The sequence below is a fragment of the Sus scrofa genome, chromosome 15, assembly GCF_054392235.1.
Source record: "Sus scrofa isolate SSC_HxYL_T2T_F1_AM1 chromosome 15, Sscrofa_HxYL_maternal_Yorkshire_Landrace_v2.0, whole genome shotgun sequence".
NCBI lineage: Eukaryota > Metazoa > Chordata > Mammalia > Artiodactyla > Suidae > Sus > Sus scrofa.
Window position 1 is genome coordinate 127,567,712 of NC_139397.1, and position 26,868 is coordinate 127,594,579.

The window sequence follows — 26,868 nt, forward strand, 5'->3', positions numbered from 1 at the left end:
TTACACATACATGTAGAGATTCTTTTTTCTCACATTATCATTCTCCATCATAAGTGACTAGACGTAGTTCCCAGGTGCTACACAGTAGGATCTCATTGCTTATTCATTCCAAAGGCAATAGTCTGTATATATTAACCCCAAGCTCCCAATCCATCCCACTCCCTCCTCCTCCCCCTTGGCAACCACAATACTATACACCAAACTACCATATGACCCAGGAATCCCACTCTTGGGCATATATCCAGACAAAAGTTTCCTTGAAAAAAGACACATGCACCCGCATGTTCATTGCAGCACTATTCACAATAGTCAAGACATGGAAACAACCCAAATGTCCATCAATGGGTATTTGGGTTAGGAAGATGTGGTATATATACACAATGGAATACTACTCAGCCATAAAAAAGAACCAAATAATGACTTTTGCAGCAACATGGATGGAGCTAGAGTCTCTCATACTGAGTGAAGTTAAGTCAGAAAGAGAAAGACAAATACCATGTGGTATCACATATCTGGAATCTAATATATGGCACAAATGAACCTTTCCACAGAAAAGAAAATCATGGACTTAACTGGGATTTTAAAAACTCTTGTACTTTGAAATGCTGATAAGCTCAAGGGTTGTATCTAAAGACAAATTTTCAGTTTGGGATTTCTCCTTAAATCACCACGAAGTTCAGATATAGTGCATTGCTGAGGAGTTAATTTTCAAACCAAAGAGTGATGGGAAGGGCTAGTGATAAGAGAAGGAGACAAAAGCAATTATAACTGGTAGAATTCTTTCCACATGAATATTTTTTTTCTTTTGTATTTACTGTGTGTTCTGGAAGGGATGACAATTTGCCTAACTCAGTTTGGTTGGTATAAGAGGCATATGGTTTTAGTAAAAAACTTATATACAGGATGGCAAGTTTGCTCCAGCATGGATCTGCTATCCTCCCCCAGGGATGGACCTGCCACACATAAATCACATAAATAACATCTCTCCAAACAGCCGCTAAGTATTGAGTACTAACACACCCGAGTGTTCTCTATGTGTTGCAGCAGTGATATTTGACTCTGTTCAATTGCAGCCTTAATCAAATATGATACCCTGATTCCAAGGTAGATGGCTTATAACATCCATTTGTAGGAAGCTACCACATTTCCTTGAATAGTATGTCATTTAAATGAAAATTATTATAGTGGTGATTCTTCCAGAATCAGTGGTGATGTGATTCACAGGTACTATTGACAGATGATATGCTTGTTCTTACTCTGGTCTTGCACAGAGACTAGAGCAATCCTTATCCTACAAAACACTACTCTCCAGTACTACTAATCTTTGCAGGCTGAAAGGACAATGCTGTAGCAATGGATTCTCTTCCAGTTAGAATACAGATGCTTTAGCATAATTCATGATCCTTTTTTCAAGATCTTACATGATCCATTTTTTTTATTTGTGGCAGGATTTGAACTAACAATAGAAATTGCATAATATAAAATGAAATTATCTTCCAAATTCATAAGGCACAATTTTCAAATTTGCTATGTTGACTCAATATGCTATTCAAGTTTTAAAGGCCAGTATAAATTTTATAGGCCTATATTTCCTATTATAGTAATCATTTCCTATTATAATAATAAATCCTTTATTCTTATTTCTTTCTATATTTATGTATATATGTACATAATGATGTCACATTTGAAATGTTCTGCTTTTGCATATTAAAGATTGTGTAGTACAACCCAAGAGTAAGCATTCATTTGGTCTTTCAAAAAAAAAAAATCAGGAAAACAGAATTTTATAGTGGATGAAATAATTCATCATATTAAAACTATATATCCTTATGCATTAAGGAAAGATGCATTTTAATCTAAGTAATTTAATTCTCATTCTTTTATCTTTTAATAGAAATGATCTTGTCTCAAGGAACTATTTTTGTTTATTTAGTGTTCTTGGAGAATGCCATTGATCCCTGTTTAATTATTATTGCATGATTAAAAATTGACATCTGGTGGGGATGGTAGGATGAGTGTTGTGCAATTTAACTTTCAAATTACCCAATACATAAGCTTACATTTCCTTATAATTTCCTGTAATATAAGCATATTGCAGCTAAAGTAGAAAATAAAAAATATATCATCACTTTCATAACACCATTTTAAGTATCATATATTTTATCAACTTAGTAACAAGGAGTACATTGCTGTATTCTCAATATGAAAAATTAAAACATTATGAATAAGGCTAAAATCTTCTTCGACAACTCTCCTCTCTATGCGAATATTCTTCCTGCTAAAGAGGAGAATATTATCACTAATTTGGTTACATGCTTTCAAGCCTTTTTCCAGTTGTTTGCAGACAAAAATCATATGGTGTTGGTTTGTGCCTCTGTGTGTTTTGTTAATGTTATATGGTAGGTATTATTCTATAAATTGCCTTTCTCACTCATCAGTATGCCTTAAAAATCTTTCTCTCTAGGCTTGAGCACTAATTAGCAGGGGAATGTTGAGAAGACAAATTTTTGTGTCTCAGTTTCCTCATACTAAAGTGAGAATAGCAATGGAATGGGCACGGGAGGTTTGCTAAAGGATAAAATGGGTTAATACATGTGAAGCACTTAGACCAGAGTCAATACGTAGACTAAATGCTGTGTCAGTGTTTGTCCTTTTTCTTTGTGCGTAAAGATCGGCTTTAATCTCTCAACTTGCTGTAATATATTCCACAAAATTGGCATTCTGTGTTTTGGTTAGTCATGTCTCCATTGGTTATTTTGAAGCAAGGTTTGGAATTACACACAGAAGGCTTAACTGTGCAAAGAAAATGTAGCTTCTTTATTTTCTTATGATTTATCTGACCTATTTCACTTGCTAAAAATCAAACTTAAATCTGGTAAATGTTGTCTTGAGTCCATTGCTGCAATTCAAACACTCCTTTTAGGTAATTCTGTCCCAGCTTGGTTGACCTCTGTAGATGCTCAGTTTCTCCACGTTCCATCTATTCACCCTATTCATCTTCAAACGGCATCTGGTTGTTTGGCATATGTGATTTGATGGTGGAAAAAGGAAGGGTGCCCAGACTGCTGTAGTGTCTCTGCATTTTTCTTGATATCTACAGAGGGACTGAGCTAGTCTGCTCTGTGCTGGTCCCTGCTGTGGTGTTATGTCCCATTTGTTCTTTGTGGTGATACTGGCTTAAGCTATTTGTCCCTTGTCTGAAATGATCTGCGTTTAGTGGCCCTTTCATCATACCGCAGGCCTTGTAATTCCTCTGGTACTCTCAGAAAATCTGTGTTGTCACAATGAGGACTTGGGCGATTCTGGGTCCTCAGTTTGGGGCCCTGGAATGCCACAAGCTCTGCCTCAGTTTCATTCATCTGCAGGCCTGCTGCCATCATTTCTTCTCAATCACTCCTTCACTTCCTTGAAGAATGGTCCTGGATGAGGGGCTAGGGGTGGGAGTGGGAAAAAGCAATCTTGATCTGAACTTCTTGTTCCCCTCACGTTCCCTTTCTTCTTCCCACCACCTTTCAGCCTAGAAGCGATGAGTCCTGTGCTTCTCCTTTCTCTATGGCATTTCCTTCTTCTATCCCAGTGCTCACTGATTATGATAGGAAGAGTTGGCCTCTTCGTAATATGAAAAAATTCTAGGTAATCCGAATCCTCTAGGCTAGGTCTGATATGTTAATGGGAGCTGAAAGATTTTAAAGTATTCTTTCTCCTTGGACAAACTTTATTTTTTAAGTCTATTGTCTTACTGCAGAATACCTTTGGAATGCCAGGAGATAAATATTAACTTTTCTTTCTTTTTATATTCCTGCTGTAATAATCCTCAACTAACCCAAATCAAATGGGGTATGTATGTGATAAAGGTCAGTAAAAAGAATTTTGAAAGAGAAAACATTAATATATCTAAGTATTATTCCCCTATAAATATTAATCCATTTCTGTTTCAATGCATATCTGTTTCATTTTGTGCATGTTTTAGTGTTTCTCTACACACTGAGAAATTTAATTTACATACTGAGAAATGTAATTACTATAGAGTATGCATCTTTTACATTATATATTTTACTGTATAATAACAAATTGTGCTACAGGGTGACTAGACAAATTTACACTCACAGTGAATGAGTGAAAATATCTTTTACTCACCAGTACTAGAGATTTTGTATAACTTATTCCACTTATATTCTCTCAAGAATCCTCCACAGCAAGGATTCTTATCCCTACGTTATATATGAAAACATTGAGGTTGAAAGAGTTAAAGCTACTTGTCCAAGGTCACACAGGTAGTAAGCTGCTAATTTGGGAACTTTTTCAACCAAAGCATAAGATACCTACTATTATTTATTTATTTTTTATTTTAAAAAATTTTTACAGCTGCTCCTGTGGCATATAGAAGTTCCTGGGCCAGGGGTCAAATCAGAGCTGCAGATGCCGGCCTATGACACAGCCACAGCAATGCTGGATCTGAGCTGCATCTGTGACCCACACCACAGCTACAACAATGCCGGATACATAACCCCCTGAGTGAGGCCAGGGATCAAACCTGCATCCTTACAGACACTATGTTGGGTTCTTAACTGGCTAAGCCACAACCGGAATTCTGACCTCTGCTATTTTATCCCTTCATTCCAGAAATCTAAATCTATTTTGGGTTAAACTTTATCATATTGACTACTATTGTTTTCTCATATCATAGTTAATGATCTAGGATAAAATAGAAAATAATATCACAAATAATGAACAAGTGATGCTATTTCCTAGTTAGCTCAGCTTAAACAAGTATTTACTAGTCAAGGGCAAATAGTTGACCTCCCATGTTTTTGACTCGCGGTCATTAGTGACACATGAGAAGAACACGATTCAGCTGAACACAACTCAGGGCTGGATCTGCAAGTAGCTTTAGCACTAGGAATTGTGAGGCCTGAGGCATAGCCCCAAGACTCTAATCATCAGGGGTGCACCCACCTTCAGAGTCTGAATCACCTGCTATTACAAGCATCTTTATTGAGACTGACAGAGGCGAATTCCTCAGGTTAGAAAACGGAAGAACACTTTTAGCTGAGTCGTGATATTTAAAAATCTCTCTTTTAGAGTCTCTTGCCTGGCCAATCGAACTGTTCTCACAGAACAAATTGTTGGATAATGAAACACATATACTGTAGCTGAAAAGTGCTGTCCTATTTACAGCAACCGCTTCAGCCCAAGGCACATCTCTGGCTGCTCCATTTCTATCTATAAGTTAAAGCAATGGCCTCGGCAAGAAGTATGCTCTGTACAGCAGCTGCAACTCGTTATCGGCTTTGTCCAGAATAACAAACAGAACAAACACATTTTGCAAGGGCTTTTTCCCCACTCTTATGTAGAGAAGGAGGAATTGAGCAATCAGTGAAATGCTGATTGATCAGTTGTGCTGACTTTCAGAAGTCCAAGGCCACATTAGTACTATTAACCCCTAAAAAAAAACAATAAAAAAAGTTCTTAGAACTTTCTTTAAAATAATATATATGGGAGTTCCCATTGCGGTGCAGCGGAAACGAATCTGACCAGGAATCATGAGGTTGCAGGTTCAATCCCTGGTCTCTCTCAGCGGGTCAAGGATCTGGTGTTGCCGTGAGCTGTGGGTGTAAGTCGAAGATGTGGCTGGGATCCTGCCATTGCTGTGGCTGTGGTATAGGCCAGGGGCTACAGCTACAGCTCAGATTAGACCCCAGACTCCTAGCCTGGGAACCTCCATGTGCCTCAGGTGCTGCCCTAAAAAGACTATACATATATATATTTAAATGCTTTTAATTTTTTTTTCCGTTTTATCTGGTTTACACTGTTCTGTCAATTTTCTACTGTACAGCATGGTGACCCAGTCACACATACGTATATACGTTCTTTTTCTCACATTATCATGCTCCATCATAAATGAATAGATATAGTTCCCAGTGCTATACAGCAGGATCTCATTGCTTATCCATTCCAAAGTCAATAGTTTGCATCTATTAACCCCAAATTCCCAGTCCATCCCACTCCCTCCCCCTCCCTCTTGCTAACCACAAGTCTATTCTCCAAGTCCAAGATTTCTTTTCTGTGTAAGGTTCACTTGTGCCGTATAGTAGATTCCAGATATAAGTGATATCATATGGTATTTGTCTTTCTCTTTCTGACTTCACTTAGTATAACAGTCCTTGGTTCCATCCATGTTGCCAAAATAATATTTTTATCTGAGAAATTATAGATTTCCCCAAAGGAAAAAATTGAAAAATATTTGTGCTTCACTTAACACACTTTACTCATCCAGGTTGCTGTGTAATGTAATGGTGGTTGATTATTTTTGTAAAGAGAATTTATATTATTTGGCAGATGTTGTTTGACCACAGAGTGCTAGAGTTGCATGAACTGAAAGGTATGATGGAAATCAATTTTAGTTAATCATCCCACTCCTATGCCTTAACTTTAGCTTCGGCCATGAAATCCTGTGGCTTCTTTATCAGAAATTGAATTGCATTCAAAATTCAAATATCCCTCTTTCCACACACCCGTTATTCTTTGACCTCGTGCATTCAAGTATTCCCACTGTTAACAATTTTTTGAGCATCTTTTCTCATGGCGCTTAGGGTTTAGGGTCTACCATTGTAATCATTCCTTTGTAGATATTCTCAACTTCCACACTCCTGTTTCTCTCTAACTGGACTGGAAAAAGTCAAACCTTTGGTGAGCAATCCTCCACCTCCATGCATGAGCTCATGTATTTGAACATGCGTGGAGAAAATCACATATGTAGACATACTGGTGTCACTCTAAATTCATGATCACCAGCCTCAAAGAGGAATCTAATTCTATTGGGTCTCCTGTGGTGGTTCTTTAATGAGAGCATGTTCTTACTCTTCATAGGAATTACTTTAAACCTTCCTATCCTCAGCAGAAAACGATAGACCCCACTTCATTATAAAGTAAGGATTCCCAAGTGGCCATGCTCTTATCTTTACACCACCAAATCAAGCAACCTTCACCTAAAGAAGGGATATTTCAGCATCTACAACCCTTGTGTTACAATAGTGGATATGCGCCCCCACCTGTGAATCCTCCATGTTCTCTAGATTTCCTCTTGACTCTCCTGAAGTCTTTACTTTTTGTGATACTCTTCTCTCATGTAAATTTACTCCTCCCTTTCAGATAGAACAGTCTCTTCAACTGCAAATATGCCCTGGTTACCTTCCATTTAAACCCGCAGACACACACACAGACACACACAGACATACCCCGCACAACAAATAAACCCTTCCTTTCTTTGCATTCTCATCTCGTTTCTATTATTTTACTTAACTGTTTTTCTTTCCATGTTGTCTCTACTTTTTTTTTTTTTTTTTGGTCTTTTTGTCTTTTCTAGGGCTGTACCCATGGCATATGGAGGTTCCCAGGCTAGGGGTCTAATCAGAGTTGCAGCTGCCAGCCTACACCAGAGCCACAGCAATGCCAGATCTGAGCCGCGTCTGCAACCTACACCACAGTTCCAAAGGCAACTCTGGATCCTTTTTTTTTTTTTTTAATTATTATTGTTTTTTAATAGTTATTTCCCCAATACAATTTTTTTTTCTACTGTACAGCACGGTGACCCAGTTACACATGCATGTACACATTCTATTTTCATACATTATCATGCTCCATCATAAGTGACTAGACATAGTTCCCAGTGCTACACAGTAGGATCTCATTGCTAATCTATTCCAAAGGCAATAGTTTGTATCTATTAACCCCAAGCTCCCCAACCAACCCACTCCTTCCCTCTCCCCCTTGGCAACCACAAGTCTATTCTTCAAGTCTATGATTTTCTTTTCTGTGGAAAGGTTCATTGGTGCCTTGTATTAGATTCCAGATATAAGTGATATCATATGGTATTTGTCTTTCTAACTTACTTCACTCAGTATGAGCATCTCTAGTTCCATCCATGTTGCTGCAAATGGCATTATTTTGTTCTTTTTTTATGGCTGAGTAGTATTCCATTGTGTACATATAAGGCGGGATCCTTAACCCACTGAGCAAGGCCAGGGATCAAAGCAACCTCATGGTTCCTAGTTGGATTCCTTAACCACTGCACCACGACGGGAACTCCTGTCTCTACTTCTTCATTTCCCATTCACTCTACACCCTTCAGTCTGGCTTCTCCCTTCACCATTTAAATAAAATTAAATATGTGATCTCAGATAAATTTTAGCCTTGGCCAGATCCACAGGGGAGGGCTGTGGAGCACAAATCACATTGTGGAGTTGTCGGCTCTTGAGAGAAAGGAGGTTGGTCTTTCATGACCCTATAGTGGAACAAGGCAACACTTGTCAACCAGGGCAGTTCTCTGGAAAAGGTGTCATATGTGACTGATTAGCAGTTAACTCTCACAGTGGCTGGGAGATGGATATGCTGGCCTGGTAGAGGGTCTCTGGGCAGGGCACCCAAACAGGTCTACCACAGTAAATGCTTATGACATGGACTCACTTCACATGCAATGTATTCTCTCTAAAGCAATCAGATTGATCTTATTATAATGTAAACAAAATAATTTGACTTTCTTGGTGCTACAGACTGAATTTTTATGTCATCTCAAACCCGCTTCCCCAATTCATCTGTTGAAACTTTAATCCCCAATGCCGTGGTATTTGGAGATGGGGCCCTCGGGAAGTAGGGAAGTAGTCATATTATGAGGGTGGATCTCTTCTGATGGGATTAGTGCCCTTGTAAGAAGAGACACCAGAGAACTTGCTTCCTTTTTCTGTTTACATTGTAAGAAAATGAGGAGGAAGAGGGCTCTTACCAGAATCTGAGCATTGTGGCACCCTGATCTCAGAATCTGCAGCCTCCAGAACTATGAGAAATAAATGTGTGTTGTTTAAGCCACCCAGTCCATAGTATTTATTTAAGCAGCCTGAGCAGACTTATACCATGTTGAAATCCTTAATTGGCTTCCCATTATATTATGAATGAGAAATCTGCATCTTAACATGTCCTACCAACCCCTATAGGATCTGGAACCTAACTATCTCTCAGCTCTCTTCATATCACAATCCTCCCCGTTCACCATCCTTTTATCCCTTAAGGCCCTGGAAGGTATCATCAATTCACAACTCAATGTCTTCATGAATGGTATTCCATCTGGCTAGAATGCTTTCCCTCCCACATTATCCATTTAATTAATATGTATCATTCATATCTCAGCTTAAAATATCACATCCTTATGCAGTCACTAACCATCCAATCTAAATTTTGTTCCTCATTATCATTTTCTAGCTAAATACCATGCTTTCCCCTTGCAGAGTTGTCATTATACATTGTAACATAATTTCTAATTATACATTATGTGATTGATTACTAAACTATATAGATACACTGAAAGCCCTGATTTGTTCATATTTTTTAAACATCTCTTATGAGGTATCATGAAGTTTGGGACCGTGTCAGTTCATTTCATCATTGCCTAATGGAGTATTGGGTATGGTATGTGGTAAAATACACTTAGCTTGTTGAATGAATGAAGAAATGAATGTATAAATGATGAATAAATTAGACTTACAAAATCAGAGGATCAGGGAACACTTTTTCTCCCATTAGCCTGTATAGTGCTACTAAGGCTATTAATATAAGGTCATTTGATGTTTATTCAAACTGATGTCTTTTAGTGCTTTCTTCTGAGATATAGAACTTGATAGATATTCTTACTAATTCTTACACACCCCTGTCACTTATGTGGTGTTGTTGACTTGCCCGTTTTTAGTGAAACTGAGATATAGAAAAAGTTTATTGACTTGGCTAAAAATAGAGCAAGCTTATGACAGAGTTCAGGGATAGAATTTGCCTCGGTTTCTTAACTAGCTTAGCATTTTGCTCACTTGTTAGTGGGCTAAAGAAACTACTTTGGGTATTTATCCATATCAGTAGGTTTGTAAAACTGGAAACTTCTTTCTGCAATGTAGTATTATAAATATTCCTTTCTCTGCACATAGCACATTTGATGAGTTACACCTTTAGGCCAAGAACCCTTTTTTTCATGATCATTAATCTTTCTCAATTTCCATATGAGGAAATGAAAAAGACAAAGGTTAAATAACTCAGTCACTGTGGTAGAATGAATTCACGCCAAAGCTCTGTTCTGGGGTTCTGAGTTGACTTGTATAAACACAGTCATGTTTTTTATCCTCATTTGAACAATGGTTTATACATTTAATATTAAAATCTAAATTCTGCTGATTGCTAAGACTTAAACATATGAAAGGAAGATTAATAGGAGCTGGATGTTTTGAGACCTTCTAGGGAAATAATTTGTATAACCTTTTACTCAACTCTTTATGTATCTTTCATACCTGTAAATACTACTTAAAATATGTTTAAAGCCATAAATTATTTTCAACTGGCTTTAGCTACAATTTTTCTCACATTACTTTGAGTGTGTAGATTACCCTTGAAGTAAAAAATGACATCAGGCTTGAAATATAATTGCAAATAAAATTTGGAGTGCATTTCTCCTGGTTATGTCAAAGTGTGGTATGCTACTTTGAAGTGTAATTTTTAAGTATGTAAAAGAATGGTTGTCATAGTTCACCTTGAAATTTACCAAGATGTTTAGGAATGTAATTTACTGAGGAAATACATTAATTTGAATAATTTTGTTTATTGAATTAAAGTGTTTAGAATTTTTTTTCTCCCATGGTAATTCTAAGTCAGGTGATCTGGCACAGCCTCTAATCTTATTGGTACTAGAATATGACTTGTCTCCTGGACTTTGAATTTGTCTTTTCTTCAGAGGAGATAAGGAAAAGTCTCTTATCTTAGGTCTGTGAGAAACACAGAGTCCAGTATCAAGGTAGCAGAGTAGTTATTTTCCCAGACTTAGCACAAGGTTTTCAAGCCTGAAGAAAAAGATTAATCTCCTTAAAAAAAGGACTTTCCTAACTTGGGTCTGGACATGGCAATCCTGTTTCCAGCCATCCTGTCTATAAGCTTTAGCAGTCAAAACTTTGTTTGCTTTGATTTTGATGTCGCTCATCTTTTCTTAGCTGCTCATATTCAAGATTTGGAAAAGAAAGAACAGTGGTGAGCTGAGTAATTCATTGGATTCTGATGAGGAGCTCTTGAGAAATTTTATTATTCCTGAGTTATAAATCCTTGTAACTTTGGGTATGAACCTTTACTTTTTTCTCTGCCATTTAGTAATTATAGTTTGGTGTTCTTATGATAGTAGCTGTAAATTTATAATTTCATTGCTGAGTTTTATTTATTTTAAAATTTGTAATTTTAAAATATGTCTTATGTGCTTATAATTCAATATTAGCCTAAATTTATTTAAAGTACACTTTATCATAAACTTGTCTACTTTTCATGTGTTTTTCAGAAAGCATTTGCTTTCTTAAAGACCTTGATATTGGATTTCATGGTTTATACCTTGTTCCTTTTCATCACATGTGGAGTGGATATTTATAATTTCCTCTAGTTAATCTGTTCAGTGTTAATCACTAACCCTTTAGCCAAAATTGGCTGGGGAAGATGTGCTGTTCTTTTTGTTTTATTGAGAAGTTATTGGATCTGAAGTGGATTCTAGGGTGTAGGTCAACTCCTTTGGGAAATGAAAGATGATCTGAGAGCTTTTTATTTTGTAAAGTGCATTAACAGATGATCACATTTCATCTTGGGAATGCTACAGGAGAGGAATATTGATTTGGCCTCAGATTTCATCAGGTAAAATACTGCATCATCTTATGTTGGGTCTTACAGGTCTTGAGTTTCTTAGGTCTTTAGCTCTTTTTGTTAGCGTTTATTGTTCAATCTTGAGAGTAGAAAATAGATATCACATGTCTTTTTAAGAATAAAATTGAAAGGCTTCAGGGGTGACCTTTTAGGGGTCAACTCTGTGTTCGAGTCTTATTTCTCTTCTAGGATTTAGCACCTTCTTTGGTACATAGAATTCCAGGAATAAATATTGAAGGAAATGATTAGAGAATTAACGATCATTTATGGCCTATGAGAGGTCACGGTTGCTACTGTTCCAATTTATTGATATAAAACAGAGACAATGAAGAAACTAGGATTACACAACATGAATTAGATATGAAAGAGCCTAACCTGGTGGAAAAGAGTATATATTGTATTTTTGCTTTGTGCTGAAGCCCAGAAGCAGTGTGGAGCTTTTTAACGATTTTTATCAAGAAAGTATCAGTGTATGAAATAAGAGTATGTAAATAGCAACTTAACTGTATGGTATAAGATGTAGATAAATTCATAAAGTAGGATTTCACATGGGTTTGAAGGATTGGCAGGTTATAGACAAGCTGAGAAAATTAACAAATATACAGCCTCAGATTTCACTAGGTAAAATATTGCATCATCTTATGTTGGCTAAATGATTCATAGCATGTTTTCGTTAATCAACATGCTTTTGTTAATCAACATGCTCATAGTTTTCTCCACCAACTCTATAAAGAGAAAACATCAGTAGACAGAAGTTGTGTGGTCTTTGACACCATTAGCAGTGCATCAAGCCACTGTGAGCATTTACATTTACACATTTTAAATGTCTTATAAACATTCCTCTTTTGATTCCGCTTTTTCCTTGCTTCTTCTGCTCCTTCTTTCTCATCCTAAGTATTTTCTCTGGTGAAATCTGGGTGGCAGGATGAGGAGGAAGAGAGAAAAAATAATTAGACATGAGGAATACTAAGGTGCTTTGGATACTAGCTAGTGGCCATAGCCGAAGGTGTTGAAAGAATGTCAGTAGAACTGGACCCTCCTATTATTGAATGGTTCTGGTCTCTGCCAGGAGATAGTCTTAGGCGTCAATGTTAATGTTTTAAAATTTGCATAGGATTTTGCCTTGATTCCTTATAGTATCATTGTGATATAGCTGTATGTCCTACCTTCAGTGTTCAAGAGTCATCTTGGCCTGTTACCATCCCTGCCCTACATCCTTGTGTCTACCCAGAAGCTGAGCCAAAGACTCTACTTATAAACTGCAAGGACTAAAAATAACAGCTAAAAAAATGATGGTGCTTCATAGACATATTTGCTGATTTTTTTTTTTGTCAGCATGATAAACAACTTTTATTTAATGTAAACATTATTTTCTAAAAAGCACTTTCTCTTTAAAAGACTGATTTTCATCGAAATTCATGCAGGCCTTTAAGCAGAGAGTTAGCAACAGAGACAGTTTGCAAAATATGTAGCCAATTCAGGGTTTAATTTCGAGTCATTAAAATTTTTCTTCTCAAATTTGAGTTCTGTCTTTACAGTTCACTGGGATATCTCGATTTGCTTTTACGTATCATCAAACTATGTGTTGGGATATTGTCACAGTAAAGAAATTTCTAATTTTTCTTACCCCATACATTAAAAATGAAAGTAAAAAGAGTTATGTTGTCTAGTGGATAGTAATTCTTTTCAGATAATGTTCATAAAATGATCATTAGATCACAAGTGCTCTTATTTGCATATGAATGGGGAAATTAAAAGACACTCCTAGAAGACCTTTAGTTGAAGGTTTCAGTAACTTTAATTTGATATGAAGTCTTCAAAACTTATATGAATAGAAAAGTAAGAAAAAAATGATGTCCTAATAAAAGGCCTGTCGTTCATTTAAAGCTGTGTCACACAGTCAGTTTATTTAGAGGGTGTGTAATTTTACTATTTGTTAATTTGGAGAACTAGATATATTTTTGAGAGGCTCCTTCATTTGTGTTGGGAGTAGCAATATTTTATAACCAATCTATGTCCCTGAAAACTCTGTATCTATCTTTGTTATAATAAAGAAGTATTGATTAATTAAACAAGTGCTAATTAATTCTGTTAAATAATAAAAAAAGTAGACCACTTATGAACAAGTGACTTTTAAAGTCAGTCTTTAATAATTTGAGGAATGCAGTCACCAATTTTAGTATAAATATTATGCTAACTTGACAACTCTTTCTTCCCTTGAGTTGCATATTTTGATGTACTATACAGAGTAACTAACATATTACTAATATTTCTTCCTTCATACAACTTTTTTCTTTCATTTATCTTACTTTTTACAAAGGTCTAATTATTCCCTTTGTAGGATTTTTTTTACTGATTGACCTCAGCTTCTAATCCCAGTCAGTTAGCTTTTAAAAACAAATTTTTGAAAGCTTGACACAGCCTTCAACTTTCTAATGTTCAATCCTTTGCTTTTTCAGTCCACAAAGTTTTCAAGAATATTCTCTTAAAATGGTCAAACCTTTAATTTGAGTTCAGTTAGCAATTGGCATTATGTATTTCCCTCTTATCAACTAAGGATAATCTTGATTAAGTCAAGTAGAGGTTAAAAATAATGACATCAAAGAAAGAATACCAGAATAAAACATTTAATTCTTCAACACCCCAGAGAGTGTCAGGAGTTAAAATCCAAATAAGCACTTTTTACTTTTAGCAGTTTGCAGAATTCAAGGAACAGGGTGTTTTTTTCTCTTTTTTCTCCTTTCCTCTGTCTCATTTTTTTATCCCCCCCAGGACATTGCTTTTCTTCAAAAATTTTTTAACCTCAATAAAATAAAAGAAGTCCCCCCCTCCCCAACCTCTCCCCGCCTTTCAATGACCTGACTTAGAAATCTCGAAATCTGGAAGAAGAAATAGCTGTATGATTCATTCAGCGGAATTTGCAATAATAGTTTCGGAAGACGGACATTGTTTCTGATTGTTAGAAGAGCAGAACACATCTTCCTGGAACAAGTTCCTTTGAAAACAAGAGGTCATGGTGAAATCAGATTTAATGTAACAGATGTACTATAAGAGGGGGTAGAGGAGATATGTGCGTGAGTGACCTGCTTTTAGTTTTAAAAAAAAAAAGCCTTCTACGTCATTCCAGTGTAACCTGTTGCCCCTTACTTTACCAGTTCGGTAATTTCAAGACATGTTGCACAACTTGCTTCTTTGTGATCCTCAAATATATTTAATTTAAAGAGGGTCCAGTACTCTCCCAGCCCATGACCTGGATTGCGGTAGGTAACCTGTTCTCATGGCCCCACAGATTCGCTCTTTAGAGCCTTGCAAAATCTTTTGTGTTTACTCTTGGCAAAAGTTAAGAATTAACAAGCCTATCAGAGCTGTTCATTCTGTTCCGCACATTAGAAGATGATTTTGTTGCAGTGATAATCATTGTGCAAAAAAGGCTGATGATGAATTAAAATTTTAAATTTTCCTTAGAAATGTTTTACTCTTTAGAATGACAATTGCCTAATGATTTAGCCATTATATTTTATGAAATTTATGTTGTAGGTGTGTTTAGGTCAAAAATTAAAGAAAAAAAACCATCTCAGGCCAACATTAAGTGTAGAGTTTGATTTTATGTAGTTATTAATTTCTTTCACTAACTACTCCATTATTTACAAAATTATTTCTATGTAAAATGTAATAATTGTTAGGAAGTTATATTTCTACAGTGATTTCTGCTAAAGGTTTTAAACTTAGTTTTAAATAAATCAAAACTAATGAGATGACTTTGGCTCATTTAAAAATCTCAAATCTATAAAACAAAGCAAATGGAAAAGATTATTTTAAAAATCACTTTTAGCTATATAAAATACCTATTACATAATTTTTAAGTTCTTTATTTGATAAGAATTTAGGCAATACATTGAAGAAGAGATTGACTTTCTACAAAGTGCCTTTTAGTAGAAAACAATCCTATTTCCTGATATACAGTATCTGAAACATAGAAAGTACTCCGTTAATTCTACCTGAATTGTTATTTTTAGCAATTTTAAACTTTATGAGCAATCATGAAAATTCAGTGGCATTAAATCACTCAAATTCTAAAATAACTGCAAGCAATAGGATGTAACATAGAAAAACATAAAATTTTCTTTGCTATTTTAGGTAACTCTGGCTGAATCAGTTAGCCAACTAGAACTATGACTACCAGGCTGATTAGTTCTACTAGATAGATGAAAGAATTTATAGTTTTATTTTGATATTACCTTCATTTTTCTATTATTTTAATTTTAAAATAACAAATCAGAGAAGTTATGTATACTTTCTTTTCCCTCATTATTTGATTTTTACTGAAGTTACATTTTACTCATTTCCAGGTAATTTCATAGTATTTCTGAGTATTGCTGCTTCTACAATCATACATTCTTCCTATGAAATTGATCTTACCAGCTTACTCTTTGTAAGTCATTTCATGTTGTTGCCTCTCTTTTTCCCAGGTATATTTGACATGCTGGAAAGAGGATGGATGTTGGCTAAGAACTGAGTTCTGATCTTGGCTTTCCAAATTATTAGCTGTGTGTTCATGGGCAAACTACTTAACTCTCTGGGACTCACTCATCATCTTCATCTTATTTAAAGTAGAGATAGTGTTAACCATGCTTAGTACAGAGATTGCTTTTAAGGTTAACAAATAAGGCATGTCAAAAGCCTAGCTCAGCAGATGGCACATAGTAGGTGATCAACAAATGACAAATTCCTCAACTTTTAGGCAGGATCATATTTATCATCATTAGGCTCATTAAAATTGATTTACTTAAATACTTATTTGCACTTACTGGCATAATAGCAAGTGATGTTTTATGGTTATAAATTCCAGTGTTAGAGCTTCTATTGTAGGATTTTAAAAAATTACTTAAGAATTTCCTTTCTTTTCAATTTTTTAAAAGACTTTTGGGAAGATTGAAAGATCTTGATTAGGAATCCTACATGACATAGTTTTAAATTTGTAGTCATCTTGTGGTAAAAACTTCATTATTTGTGTTTCAGGTTATTCAATATTTAACTTTCCTGTGAAATTTGAGTTTTCTTTCTTAGATTTTGCTCTAAATTCTGCTTTCTAAGTATGATTTATGATTTAATGATTTACAGCTTTAATGATTACACCTTACTATGACTGAATTTGAATAGTTGCTATACTTTATGACTGCTACATATCCTTTTTGGCCCTTTTCTATATTATAAGTTCTCCACAACTTGTATTTGCAGCTTGTTTTTCTCCTTTTTTGGACTTGTACTTGACCTCACTTTGGTTGCACTTTACTCTGTTTGTATTTGACTATGTCTTCAGCTTGCCAAGGTCACTGTGAATTCTGAATCAGCTTTCTAAGGTATTGTCCACTCTGTTCTCATCCCACAAATACCTAAAAAGCTTTGCTTACTCATTGGGTAATTTACTACATCCTCCTACATTTAAATACATTCTCTAGCAAATGTGTACACACCTAATAATGGTCTAGAATATATACTCAATGCTCTTAAATTAAAATAGATTGTGTCTAACATTTTTACATTGTCTAGTAATAGGGTCTCTTTTTTAAAGGCAGAAATTTGTATGACGAGATTTATTCTTCACAAATATAAGCTGCTTGTACCAGCTAGCCTCTTCTATTTAAGGTTTTTTTCAAATGGGGTCTTATAAATGATAGCTTTTTTTTATTATTGTAGAATATGATCACATGTGCCTTGGATTTTAATGTGTAAAACCATTTTTTACAAGGTCTCTTTTCCAGCTTTATTTTTTCACCTTCTTTAAATCACTTCAGCCTTTATGCTATCAAATATTAGATTGATAAGCACAGTCATGAATATTGGCTTTTCATTTTCTATTCCTCAAAATACCAATTGGATCTTAATGAATATGTCTTACTCGATTGGATTTTCAAATACATCTGGTTGTTTAAAAATCCCGTCATCTAATAACCTAATATCTATTGTCATTATTGACAAATCTTATCCCTGGCCAAACTTTATATGGGGAGTCCTTTTACCAGCTTATTCTAGTTTCTGTGACAGAAAGTTTATGCTTTTTATGTAGATTCAAATCCACATCACTTTCCTTAAAGAGTAGGCCTTTTTTTTTTTTTTTTTTTTCCCATATCCTCACTTGTGGCAGTGTTCTTTGTTATATTAGGTTAAAAAAAATCAGAATTGAGCCATGGTAATCTCGTCTACCTTTTCTATCCTGTTTTCGTGAATCCTTGTTCAAACACAAAGTGGAATTTTCTTTTGAAGAGAGGGGGTCTTTATCTTTTACTCTGAATTTACTTGCTCTCCAAACATATCTTGCTTCTTGCTTTATCTATCTCTTGAAAATAACCTTTTGTAGATTTCTTAATTGACAGCTCTATTTTCCTATTCCTGAACATCTTTATTTCCTTTTTTGTTCATATGACATAATTTTATTTGTTTGCTTAAATAAGCATCATTGATCAGGCAGGAAACTCAGTACACAGGAATTCATTCATTCATTCATTTAGTCATTTTTCAGAAGCACCTCTGACATGCTTGCTATATTAAAGACTTTTTGAAAGGTGCCTCACTTTCTTAGAGTTGTCTCTGATTCATTACTTAGCAAGACACATTCCAAGAAGGCTGTTGGCAGTTTCTGTACTTTTTAAGAAGGAATTACTAATACCATTATTTTCTCTTTATTCCAAAACCTAGGGCTTTTGTTATTCAGTTTGAGCTGATCTCATTTTTTTCCCCAGTTGGTAGCAGGTGTCCCTTGCTTATATCAATGGATTGTCCAAATGAAGAGTACAAAAAAAATTAGTACAAAAACAGGCTGGCAATTGAGTGTTTATGTTTCCTTTTAACAGGTTTTCTTGATCATTAATGGGAATGGCTTAATGGAAACAAAAAGTTGTGTGAAAAAAAAGAATAAATAGTACAAAATAAAAGCATATGGAAATGTTTGACTTTACCAGTAATTTAAAATTCAATTGAAAACAATATATCATTTCCTGTGCTGAAATAAGCAAATAGAAGATAATACCTAAAGTTGATGAGGATGTATTGAAAGAGACACTCACATATTGTGATTGATATATAAATGGGTACATTCTTTTTGGAAAGAAATTTGGCAATATTTATAAAAGATGGCAATGTTGATATGTATTATAGCAACAACAGAAGCAATGAAAATGAAATATTTTGCAGCTGTTTCAATTAAAGTTTGAAAAGAACATACAATAAAATTGAACATACTTTTTAAATGTAATATTACCTCACAAAAGCCTAAGTTGATCACTATTTTCAAAACTACGACTTACTTAGAGGAAGATATGCTAAAATATTAACTGAGGTTATGTTTGGGGAGTGAGTTATTACAATATTTTCAATATTTTCCAAAAATTTCTTTAGATGAAAATAAATACCACTTAGTACTTGATATAGTACCATTTTCAATACCAGATATCTTTTTTTTTTTTTTTTTTAGGGCCGCGCCCACTGCATATGGAGGTTCCCAGGAGAGGGGTCTAATCAGAGCTGTAGCTGCTGGCCCATACAAAAGCCACAGCAACGCGGGATCCGAGCCGAGTCTACGACTTAAACCATAGCTCACGACAACGCCGGATCCTTAACCCACTGAGCAAGGCCAGGGATTGAACCCACAACCTCATGGTTCCTGTTCGGATTCGTTAACTACTGAGCCACAACAGGAACTCCAATATCAGATATCTTAATGACAAAGCCATCTAATTAAGTCTTCGCAGGAATTTGGAAGGTCGAATGCTTCTATTTCTCTTAAGAAATGATAATTGTATTTGTTGAGGATGCTTCTTTTTCTTTCTAAATGTATAAAATATATATACATATATTTTAATCTCGATGTATATACACATATATACATCTTTATTCATATATCTATCTAAGGCATTTTCCAATTTTTGGAAGAAATAAAATGCTTTATCAGCATCAGATAAGAAAGTATCAGAATATTATTCCATCAAAATTGAGAAATGTTTAATTTTAATAATTCTTAATTTTCCATATGGAGTTGTACAGAGGAAGGTAACCCAGTGCTGTAAACTGATAACTATGATATATGTATTAATAGAAAAGAAGAGCTAAGTTCATATATGATATTTTGTTCCTGCATCGCCATGAGCTGTGGTGTAGGTCACAGACGTGGCTCAGATCCTGCATTGCTGTGGCTGTAGTGTAGGCCAGTGGCTACAGCTCTGATTTGACCCCTAGCCTGGGAACCCCCATATGATGCGGGTGTGGCCCTAAAAAGACCAAAAAAAAATCCCAAAATGTAATATTTTTCTTTTTTGAATGAGTGACATATGATTAGAGGACCCTTAATGACCTGGTTCATACAAAATACATATCAAATACAGATTCCCCCAACCTTCCGTGTGTACATGTGTGCATGCCTTCACCCTGCTTAATTGTGTGTAGACAGCTTATATGAGGGTAGGCTCTATCAATGCAATCAGAGGAAAAAAATCCCAACTTGAAAAATTTATTTTTAAAATGTGTTGAAAAAAATCTCTTACAAAAGGGTATTATTTCCACTAAAATTTTTGTATCCCAAAGTTTTTGACCTCACTTTAGAAAACCATACACATAGTTCACTAGCCTCAACTGTTGTAAGTGGTTATGCAGCCACTTGCTAATGTCTTTTCCGTATTCAAGTTCTGGATTCCTCAAGACCCCAGTCATCATATTGAATCAAAGTTCACGGACTAAAGGGAGGAAACATACCACAAGATTCACTGCATGGCTACCTCTGGGTAATAGGGCTGTGACTTTAAAATTTATTGAGCAGCTTAACAATTTTTCACGACAAGTATATATTTTTTTCCTAATTAGAGAAAGACACCCTCACTCTATGTATTTTATTTATATATATAGATAAGAATGAGACCAAGGCCTAATCTAGAATTGGACTAAGCTAGTTAGTACTCTTTTTAAGTTCTTAGTTCTCTTAAGTTGGGAGTTTTTCTTCCACTAATTTCATCTTCCTCCAGTTCATTTTCCATGGTCTTTCTGTTTTCCACACAAATTTCACCTTTGTTCAAAACATTTCCATGACTACCATGAACACTATTTATGGACTAAGATCAACCATTTTAAGACACACGAAGTCTTCCATGTTATGCTTCCTGGTTATTTATGCAAACTGTACCTAACAACTAGGCTTTATCAAACTGTTGCAGATTTTTTTTTAAAAATATGCCATGTGATCCATATGATATCATGTGTCTATGCTGTTGCTCAGGCTCTCTTTTCTGCTTTTTTTGCCCTTTGTCTACTTGGTATATGCTTTGCATCCTTCAAGATAATATGGTTCAATGAAATCCCGTATTTAATTTTTTATTGGACAGTCACAAGGAAGATAATCTTTTCCTTCCTTCCCTCCTTTCTTTTCCTCTCTTCCTTCCCCCACCCCTCCCTCTTTCTCTTTCTTTCTCTTTTTCTTTCTTTCTCCATTGTATTTGGACACACTACCATAATATTACTTGTTAATTAGTTACATACAACAGATTGAGACTATTTTTTCAGTTTTCTATTATCAGGAGGTATGAAACATTCTCAGAGAATGTTTACACATGAATACGTTAAGTAAGATGAAAGAAGACTGAGTTTAAACTTTGTTCTTTAAAAAAAACCCTCACCTTCCCCCACCCTTATTTCTAGCACTCATTTTATATCAGTGAAATTTACAATCTCAATGCCATTCTATGTCATCTTTTCCATTATAAACAGTGCTAGGAGGGAGCTTTATTCCTTAGCCTCCTTTGCAAGTATATCAAAGGACAATACTGCAGTTCTTCCTAATCTACAAACATACATGACTTAAGGGAGAGCTTCCTCCAGCCAATGGAGACCCTTTGTATGCCTGATTAAACATGGGATTGAAGAGCTAAATGAATCAATTTCAACTCAGGTTGAAACACAGATATTCAGGTTTTGAGAGAATTTTATATGTAATGGTTTAACAACTTAAATCTTGATTTAGGAAGAATACTTATTCAAATAGATGTTTACCATTGTATCATATGCTTCTTACAAATTGGACAATTAAGAGGGATAGAAATAGGCTACTTTGCTCCAGGTATGTTTTAGTTAATATTACTGATGGCTGTAAACTTTAGAACACAAAACAATGCAATAGTAAGAATGTAATGTACTACTTTATTAACTCAAAAAACCACAGTGTAGATAGGTTTGTTTTACATTTGTGGGGGAAAGCTTGTTCTGATGTCCATTTTACTACATGTGGTTTCCATTGTCTTTTTTCCAAGAAAATGGCAGGTCTTCAGTTTCTTTGGGAATTCAGGTTTTTTTTTTTTTTTTAAGTCAAATTAGGCATCACAATTAACACAAGCAAAAATCCTTAGCATTATTAGAAAGTTGCTACTCTTTAATGTAATTAATACTCCTGAGGTGGTCCACTGTGCCTAGGTCATTCTTTTCAGCTGCATAAGCAATTCCTTTGACAGATGACTGGTTTCGCACAGGACTAGCATTATTTCAGCAGGGGAAGGTAGTGTTTGATGTGTTGCAATTTGTATTACATATCCATGGAACATCTCTGGACATTACCTCAGGGGGAGGGCTTAAGAGAAGGAGGAGCTATGGCCAAAGACATTTAATGACAGAATGAATGGAACTTCAAAGATCACTGTGCAGTTAGCCTTAAACACCTGACTGCACACTCTTCAGCTTCTTCATATTAAATAAAAAATCTTTTAGAACAATTCTCATAAAATATATGTAATTTCATTTAATTTTAGTCACAAATCAACATCTTCAAAATGACGAGGATTTTGACAGCTTGCAAAGTGGTGAAGACCTTGAAGACAGGTTTTGGCTTAACCAATGTGACTGTACACCATCAATGGAAAATTTCAAGACCTGGCATCAGGCTCCTTTCTGTCAAGGTAATATTCTCATTTTTGTTGTTTCCAATAAAATTGTATAGGATATAGTTATGCCTGAAGCAAAAGTGTCACTGACAGAGGAAAAACATAGTTCTGAACTGCTAAATCATGAATACCTGTTTTCTTAAAAAATCTACAGAGTTAACGAATGATCACTTTTATCTGCTCTGAGTAAAATTTTGGCAATTTTCACCCAAGGTAAAGAATGATCACAATTGCTGTGAATATATAAAATGTAAGTGCTCTGTTTGGAAAACAAATATTTTTAAAGGCTATCAGGGCTCAGCCCAGACACTATTACTCATAGTTTGGGTTCAAACATGGAGTTGCTTATGTATGTATTAACTATATCCGACTAGGGAGTCTGCTAGGCCTCTATTTTATACGGGCTCACTGTAAATTTTTTTGGGAAAATGTTTTGGAAGGAAAATATCAACATATCTACATTTTGATATTTGCAAACCATCATGTAGATACTGCTTTTGCTTTTTTATTTTCTCTCTTGGTCCTTCTTTTAGAGGGACAAATTTATTATTTTTATTTTGCGTACTAAGACACTGAGGCAACTAGCCGCTGTTAAGGCTATCTCTTTGAGTGTATATATAACTGAGGAGCATGTTCAGGAAGAGAACATGAAGTGCTCTTCTCCTGCTCCCACCACAGAGTTATGGAATTCTAGTACTCTTCCTGTCTATACTTCCCTATACTTTTATGAAGACATTTATTACCAGGGAAGTCTGATGTTATTCCAAGGGAATTTTGTCAATGAAAATCATCTTTAGTGAATACAAAATTTAAGTAATTACAGTAGCTTTAAATATATTGCTTCTATAGTAGTAAGAGCCATGCAAAGTGAAGTGGGGAAAAAAAAAACCTGTCTCTGTGGATGTAAAAATAGGTTCTAATAGTTTTGAGTGTTCTGCTTATGCATTGTGTGCTCAGTGGTTTAACTAAAAATCTTCCAAGTACTTCCCCAGCTTCTATTGCTTAGGCTGTTCAAGTAAGGAGACAGTAAGACTTTAGCCCTGTATGATCTCTGTAGGGCTAAGCCATGCCCATAGATTCTTGTGACCTCCAATGACAGGAATGGGAAAGAAATAGGAATGAGAAAAAAATTAAAAAAAGAGGAAGGAGGTGTGAAGGAGGAGGTGTCCTGAGCAGAGAGAGAAGGAGAGAAAAAGAGACAGCTCAAGATCTCAGGAGAAAGTTCAAGAAACTATTTTAAATGAAGAAACCCAGGAGCAACCATTTTCTAGGAATAAGTTTAATTGTAACAAGAGAGCCAAGAAAGGAGAGACGTTCTAAACTATCATCAAAGATACAGTGACTACATAGATGTTATGAGAGTAAATCTTTGGTTTCAGTTTAGTGTTAGTAATATTTCAAGGGTGATAATATATCACGAGAGAATAAATAGCAAATAAATGAAAAAAATATTACCTAAAGTTAGATATGTTTTCTAAGACTTCAAAGTTATGTCCATCTAAATATCTTTTTCTTCTCTACAAAAATAGGTACATAGGGTTGGTGTATCTTCACCAGAAACAGAAATAGAAAATTAAAATGGTATAGATAGGACTCAGATTAGAAGCAAATTCCCCACTAATGTAATAAGGACTCTATACAACTACAACAAAATGGTTTAATTATGTGGCTGGACCCCTGTGAAAGTAGTTCTAGCTCATGGTGGCAGATCTGTTTTAAGGGCCTGCCAAACTTCACAGCTAAGAATGACAAATTTGTAGGAGGAATAAGCCATCATTTCATGGTGTAAAAGCCATTACTCACACTCAATCATTTCTGGCCAAAGTTCTGGAGGAATGCCAGCCATGAAAAATAGAAGTTCTTGAACTTCACAATACTGAATTAAAATTCTATATAGAAGTCCAAGGGGACTTGTGTTATTATTCACTTATTTTGAAACAGTCCTCTATCTACTTTTCTTCATGTCTTCACTTTTAAAATTCAACTCTCTTAGAAAGATATATTTGCACTTACTCTTTATACAGGCATCCTATCTTAAAAATAGTTAAAATCATTAGGATATGATTATATATGGTCAGTGAAGGGCAGTGAGAACAGTCACTAAAGGTTAGTAGCACTATAGCCAGTCATAGAGAGTAAATGGATTGTAAAGCTACCTTGCGATCAAATCTATAAACACCACACTGAATTGATTTCCTTTTCTATGACTTTGGAGGTCACTTTCCTCTTCCCTTGGTGTTGGACAAAAAGAGTGAGTTTGACGACAGCAGTGACACACTTGTACTTTTACGTGGCCCTTCCTCGTGTATTTGTTTATAGCTAATATTTGCATAGAGTGTACCTTGCCAGTAGACACAGTTGTATTTCATAAGAAAGAGGAAAGCATTTGAAGTTGCTCTACATTTTAAAGGAATTTTGTATCAAGGGTATACATGATCAATCACCATAACATACAAAAATCTTTAGAGATAGTAATCTTTTTCTATTAGCATTGCAAATGTTTAGTACTCATTATGACACTCAGCTTATTGTATTTGTGCAGTGGAAAACATACTGGATAGGAAGAAAAAAATCCAGATCTAACCTCTTTTGCAGCTATCAAAACTCTGAACTTAGTCAAGTCACATATACTCTCTGAACATAAATTTTGTCATCTGTAGTATGGGAACAATTCATTAATTACTCCAAGACCTGTGACCATTACCCATGATAAGTGTTTAAAAAGCCATAAAAGGCCCTAAAAGCAAAAATCTGGGTATTTGAGAAACCTTCTATTCTATACATTTTAGTAGAAGGATTTAAGAGTTAGGTCAGAGTTTCTTCACATTTTCATGGACTACAAGTTATTACAATGACAAGATATCTGATAAAAATTCTCAAATATATATAATGATGATTGTTTCACTTTTGCTTTTATATTAGACCTATCTCTAGGAATATATTGCTTATAATGAATTAGAATTATGGACTATGAAGCAAATAATCTTTTTTAACTATGGTAAATTCAATTTCAAAAGTCAGGTTGTACATCCTAATATTTAATTAATTAGTTAATTAAGGAAATAAATATGGATCTTCTACCCTCGGTGTTTACAGGTAGAATAATAAGTGGAAATGAATGGATAGTAAGTGGGTAGTCTCTGATAGGAGCAAACTTAAAAAATTCTGAGTTCACAAGTCTTGGAAAATCACCAAAACTAAATAGTTTTATTTTTACTTGCAAATGAATTTGGAAATCAAAGGTATTAAATTGAAAAGGTTAAGTTCCCTGTGAATAGAAAAGGATTCAATAAGTACTGCTCCTAACATTAATCCACTCATTTCTAAAAATGGTGACCTGTGTTATAATTAAGCCAGGAACCTAACAGTCCAAGTGTCCTTCTCTTGAGTACTTCAGATATGAATGAGCCCTAGGAATCATTATTCCCTTTGAAAGGTTTTCATTTTGTAAGATATTATGTCCTGATTCTAATATAGAAGTAGCTATTTAGCTCAACCTTGAAGAGCTATTGTCCTTTGATTATAAATTGGCAACTATGAAAACTCTTACAATTAGAATCATTTAGTTATATTGTAGTAGCTTTAAAGACATTCACAGGACATAGAATTCATTATTATATTGGAGCCTCTTTGTACATATTAGAGGTGGGGATAGAGGTAGGTTTATTACACCCTTTCAAGAATAGAATATCTATTGTATTAGACTTTTACTACTTATAGCTACATTTTAGGGCTGAATTTCATCCGCAATAATCCGTATTTTTGAAATAATAAATTGTATTCCAATCCCAAATGAGCTGTTTCGGAATTAGTTTGGGTAATTAGTCCACCATGTTTTTGGTAGACAATATTTCATTAATTGGGGGATGGCATCTCTTTTGAACATTTTTGTTTATGTACTCTACCTTCTATATTCTCCTTTCTAAAGAACAGACTCGTTTGTTTGTCATTAACAGTGTCTTGATACTTTGAGCTTCTTGCCAGAAAAAACCTTGGAAATGTTGTAATTTAACAGGGCTTAGATGAGGGTAGGCAAATAAGACACCTAAGGTGTGATACTGAGGAAGGCTCTCACTACCAGGCCCGTGGTTGCCTCCTTGGACATGGTTGCCTCCTTGGATGTTGTGCCCTAGACAACTCGCTGGCCTTACCCTGATCCCAGTTTTAGGTTGGGAGCTGAGGATTCTGGCTGGGGAAATGCCAGAAGAACTAGCACGAGTCTTGGCCACATACTTTCCTTTCTTGCTGA

General features: G+C 35.1%; 2 protein-coding genes across 12 annotated transcripts in view; one reads left to right on the forward strand and one right to left on the reverse strand.

The window, feature by feature from the left end:
- The window catches only part of KANSL1L (KAT8 regulatory NSL complex subunit 1 like), a 579,301-nt gene that overhangs the window by 460,413 nt on the left and 92,020 nt on the right, over positions 1–26,868 (reverse strand). The window lies entirely within an intron of this gene.
- Positions 1–26,868, forward strand: part of CPS1 (carbamoyl-phosphate synthase 1) — a 308,550-nt gene that overhangs the window by 168,178 nt on the left and 113,504 nt on the right. For 4 of the 11 annotated variants that reach the window (XM_084998960.1, XM_084998953.1, XM_084998959.1 and 1 more), the window contains one exon: positions 22,488–22,634. In XM_084998960.1, coding sequence (XP_084855086.1) covers positions 22,509–22,634 — 126 coding nt within the window. In that variant the 5' untranslated portion in view covers positions 22,488–22,508. Of the gene's footprint in view, positions 1–10,787; positions 11,140–11,512; positions 11,698–14,173; positions 14,967–16,055; positions 16,139–21,993; positions 22,238–22,487; positions 22,635–26,868 lie in introns of those variants that run through there. The other 7 variants (XM_005672159.4, XM_084998957.1, XM_084998952.1 and 4 more) reach the window with 7 other exon arrangements.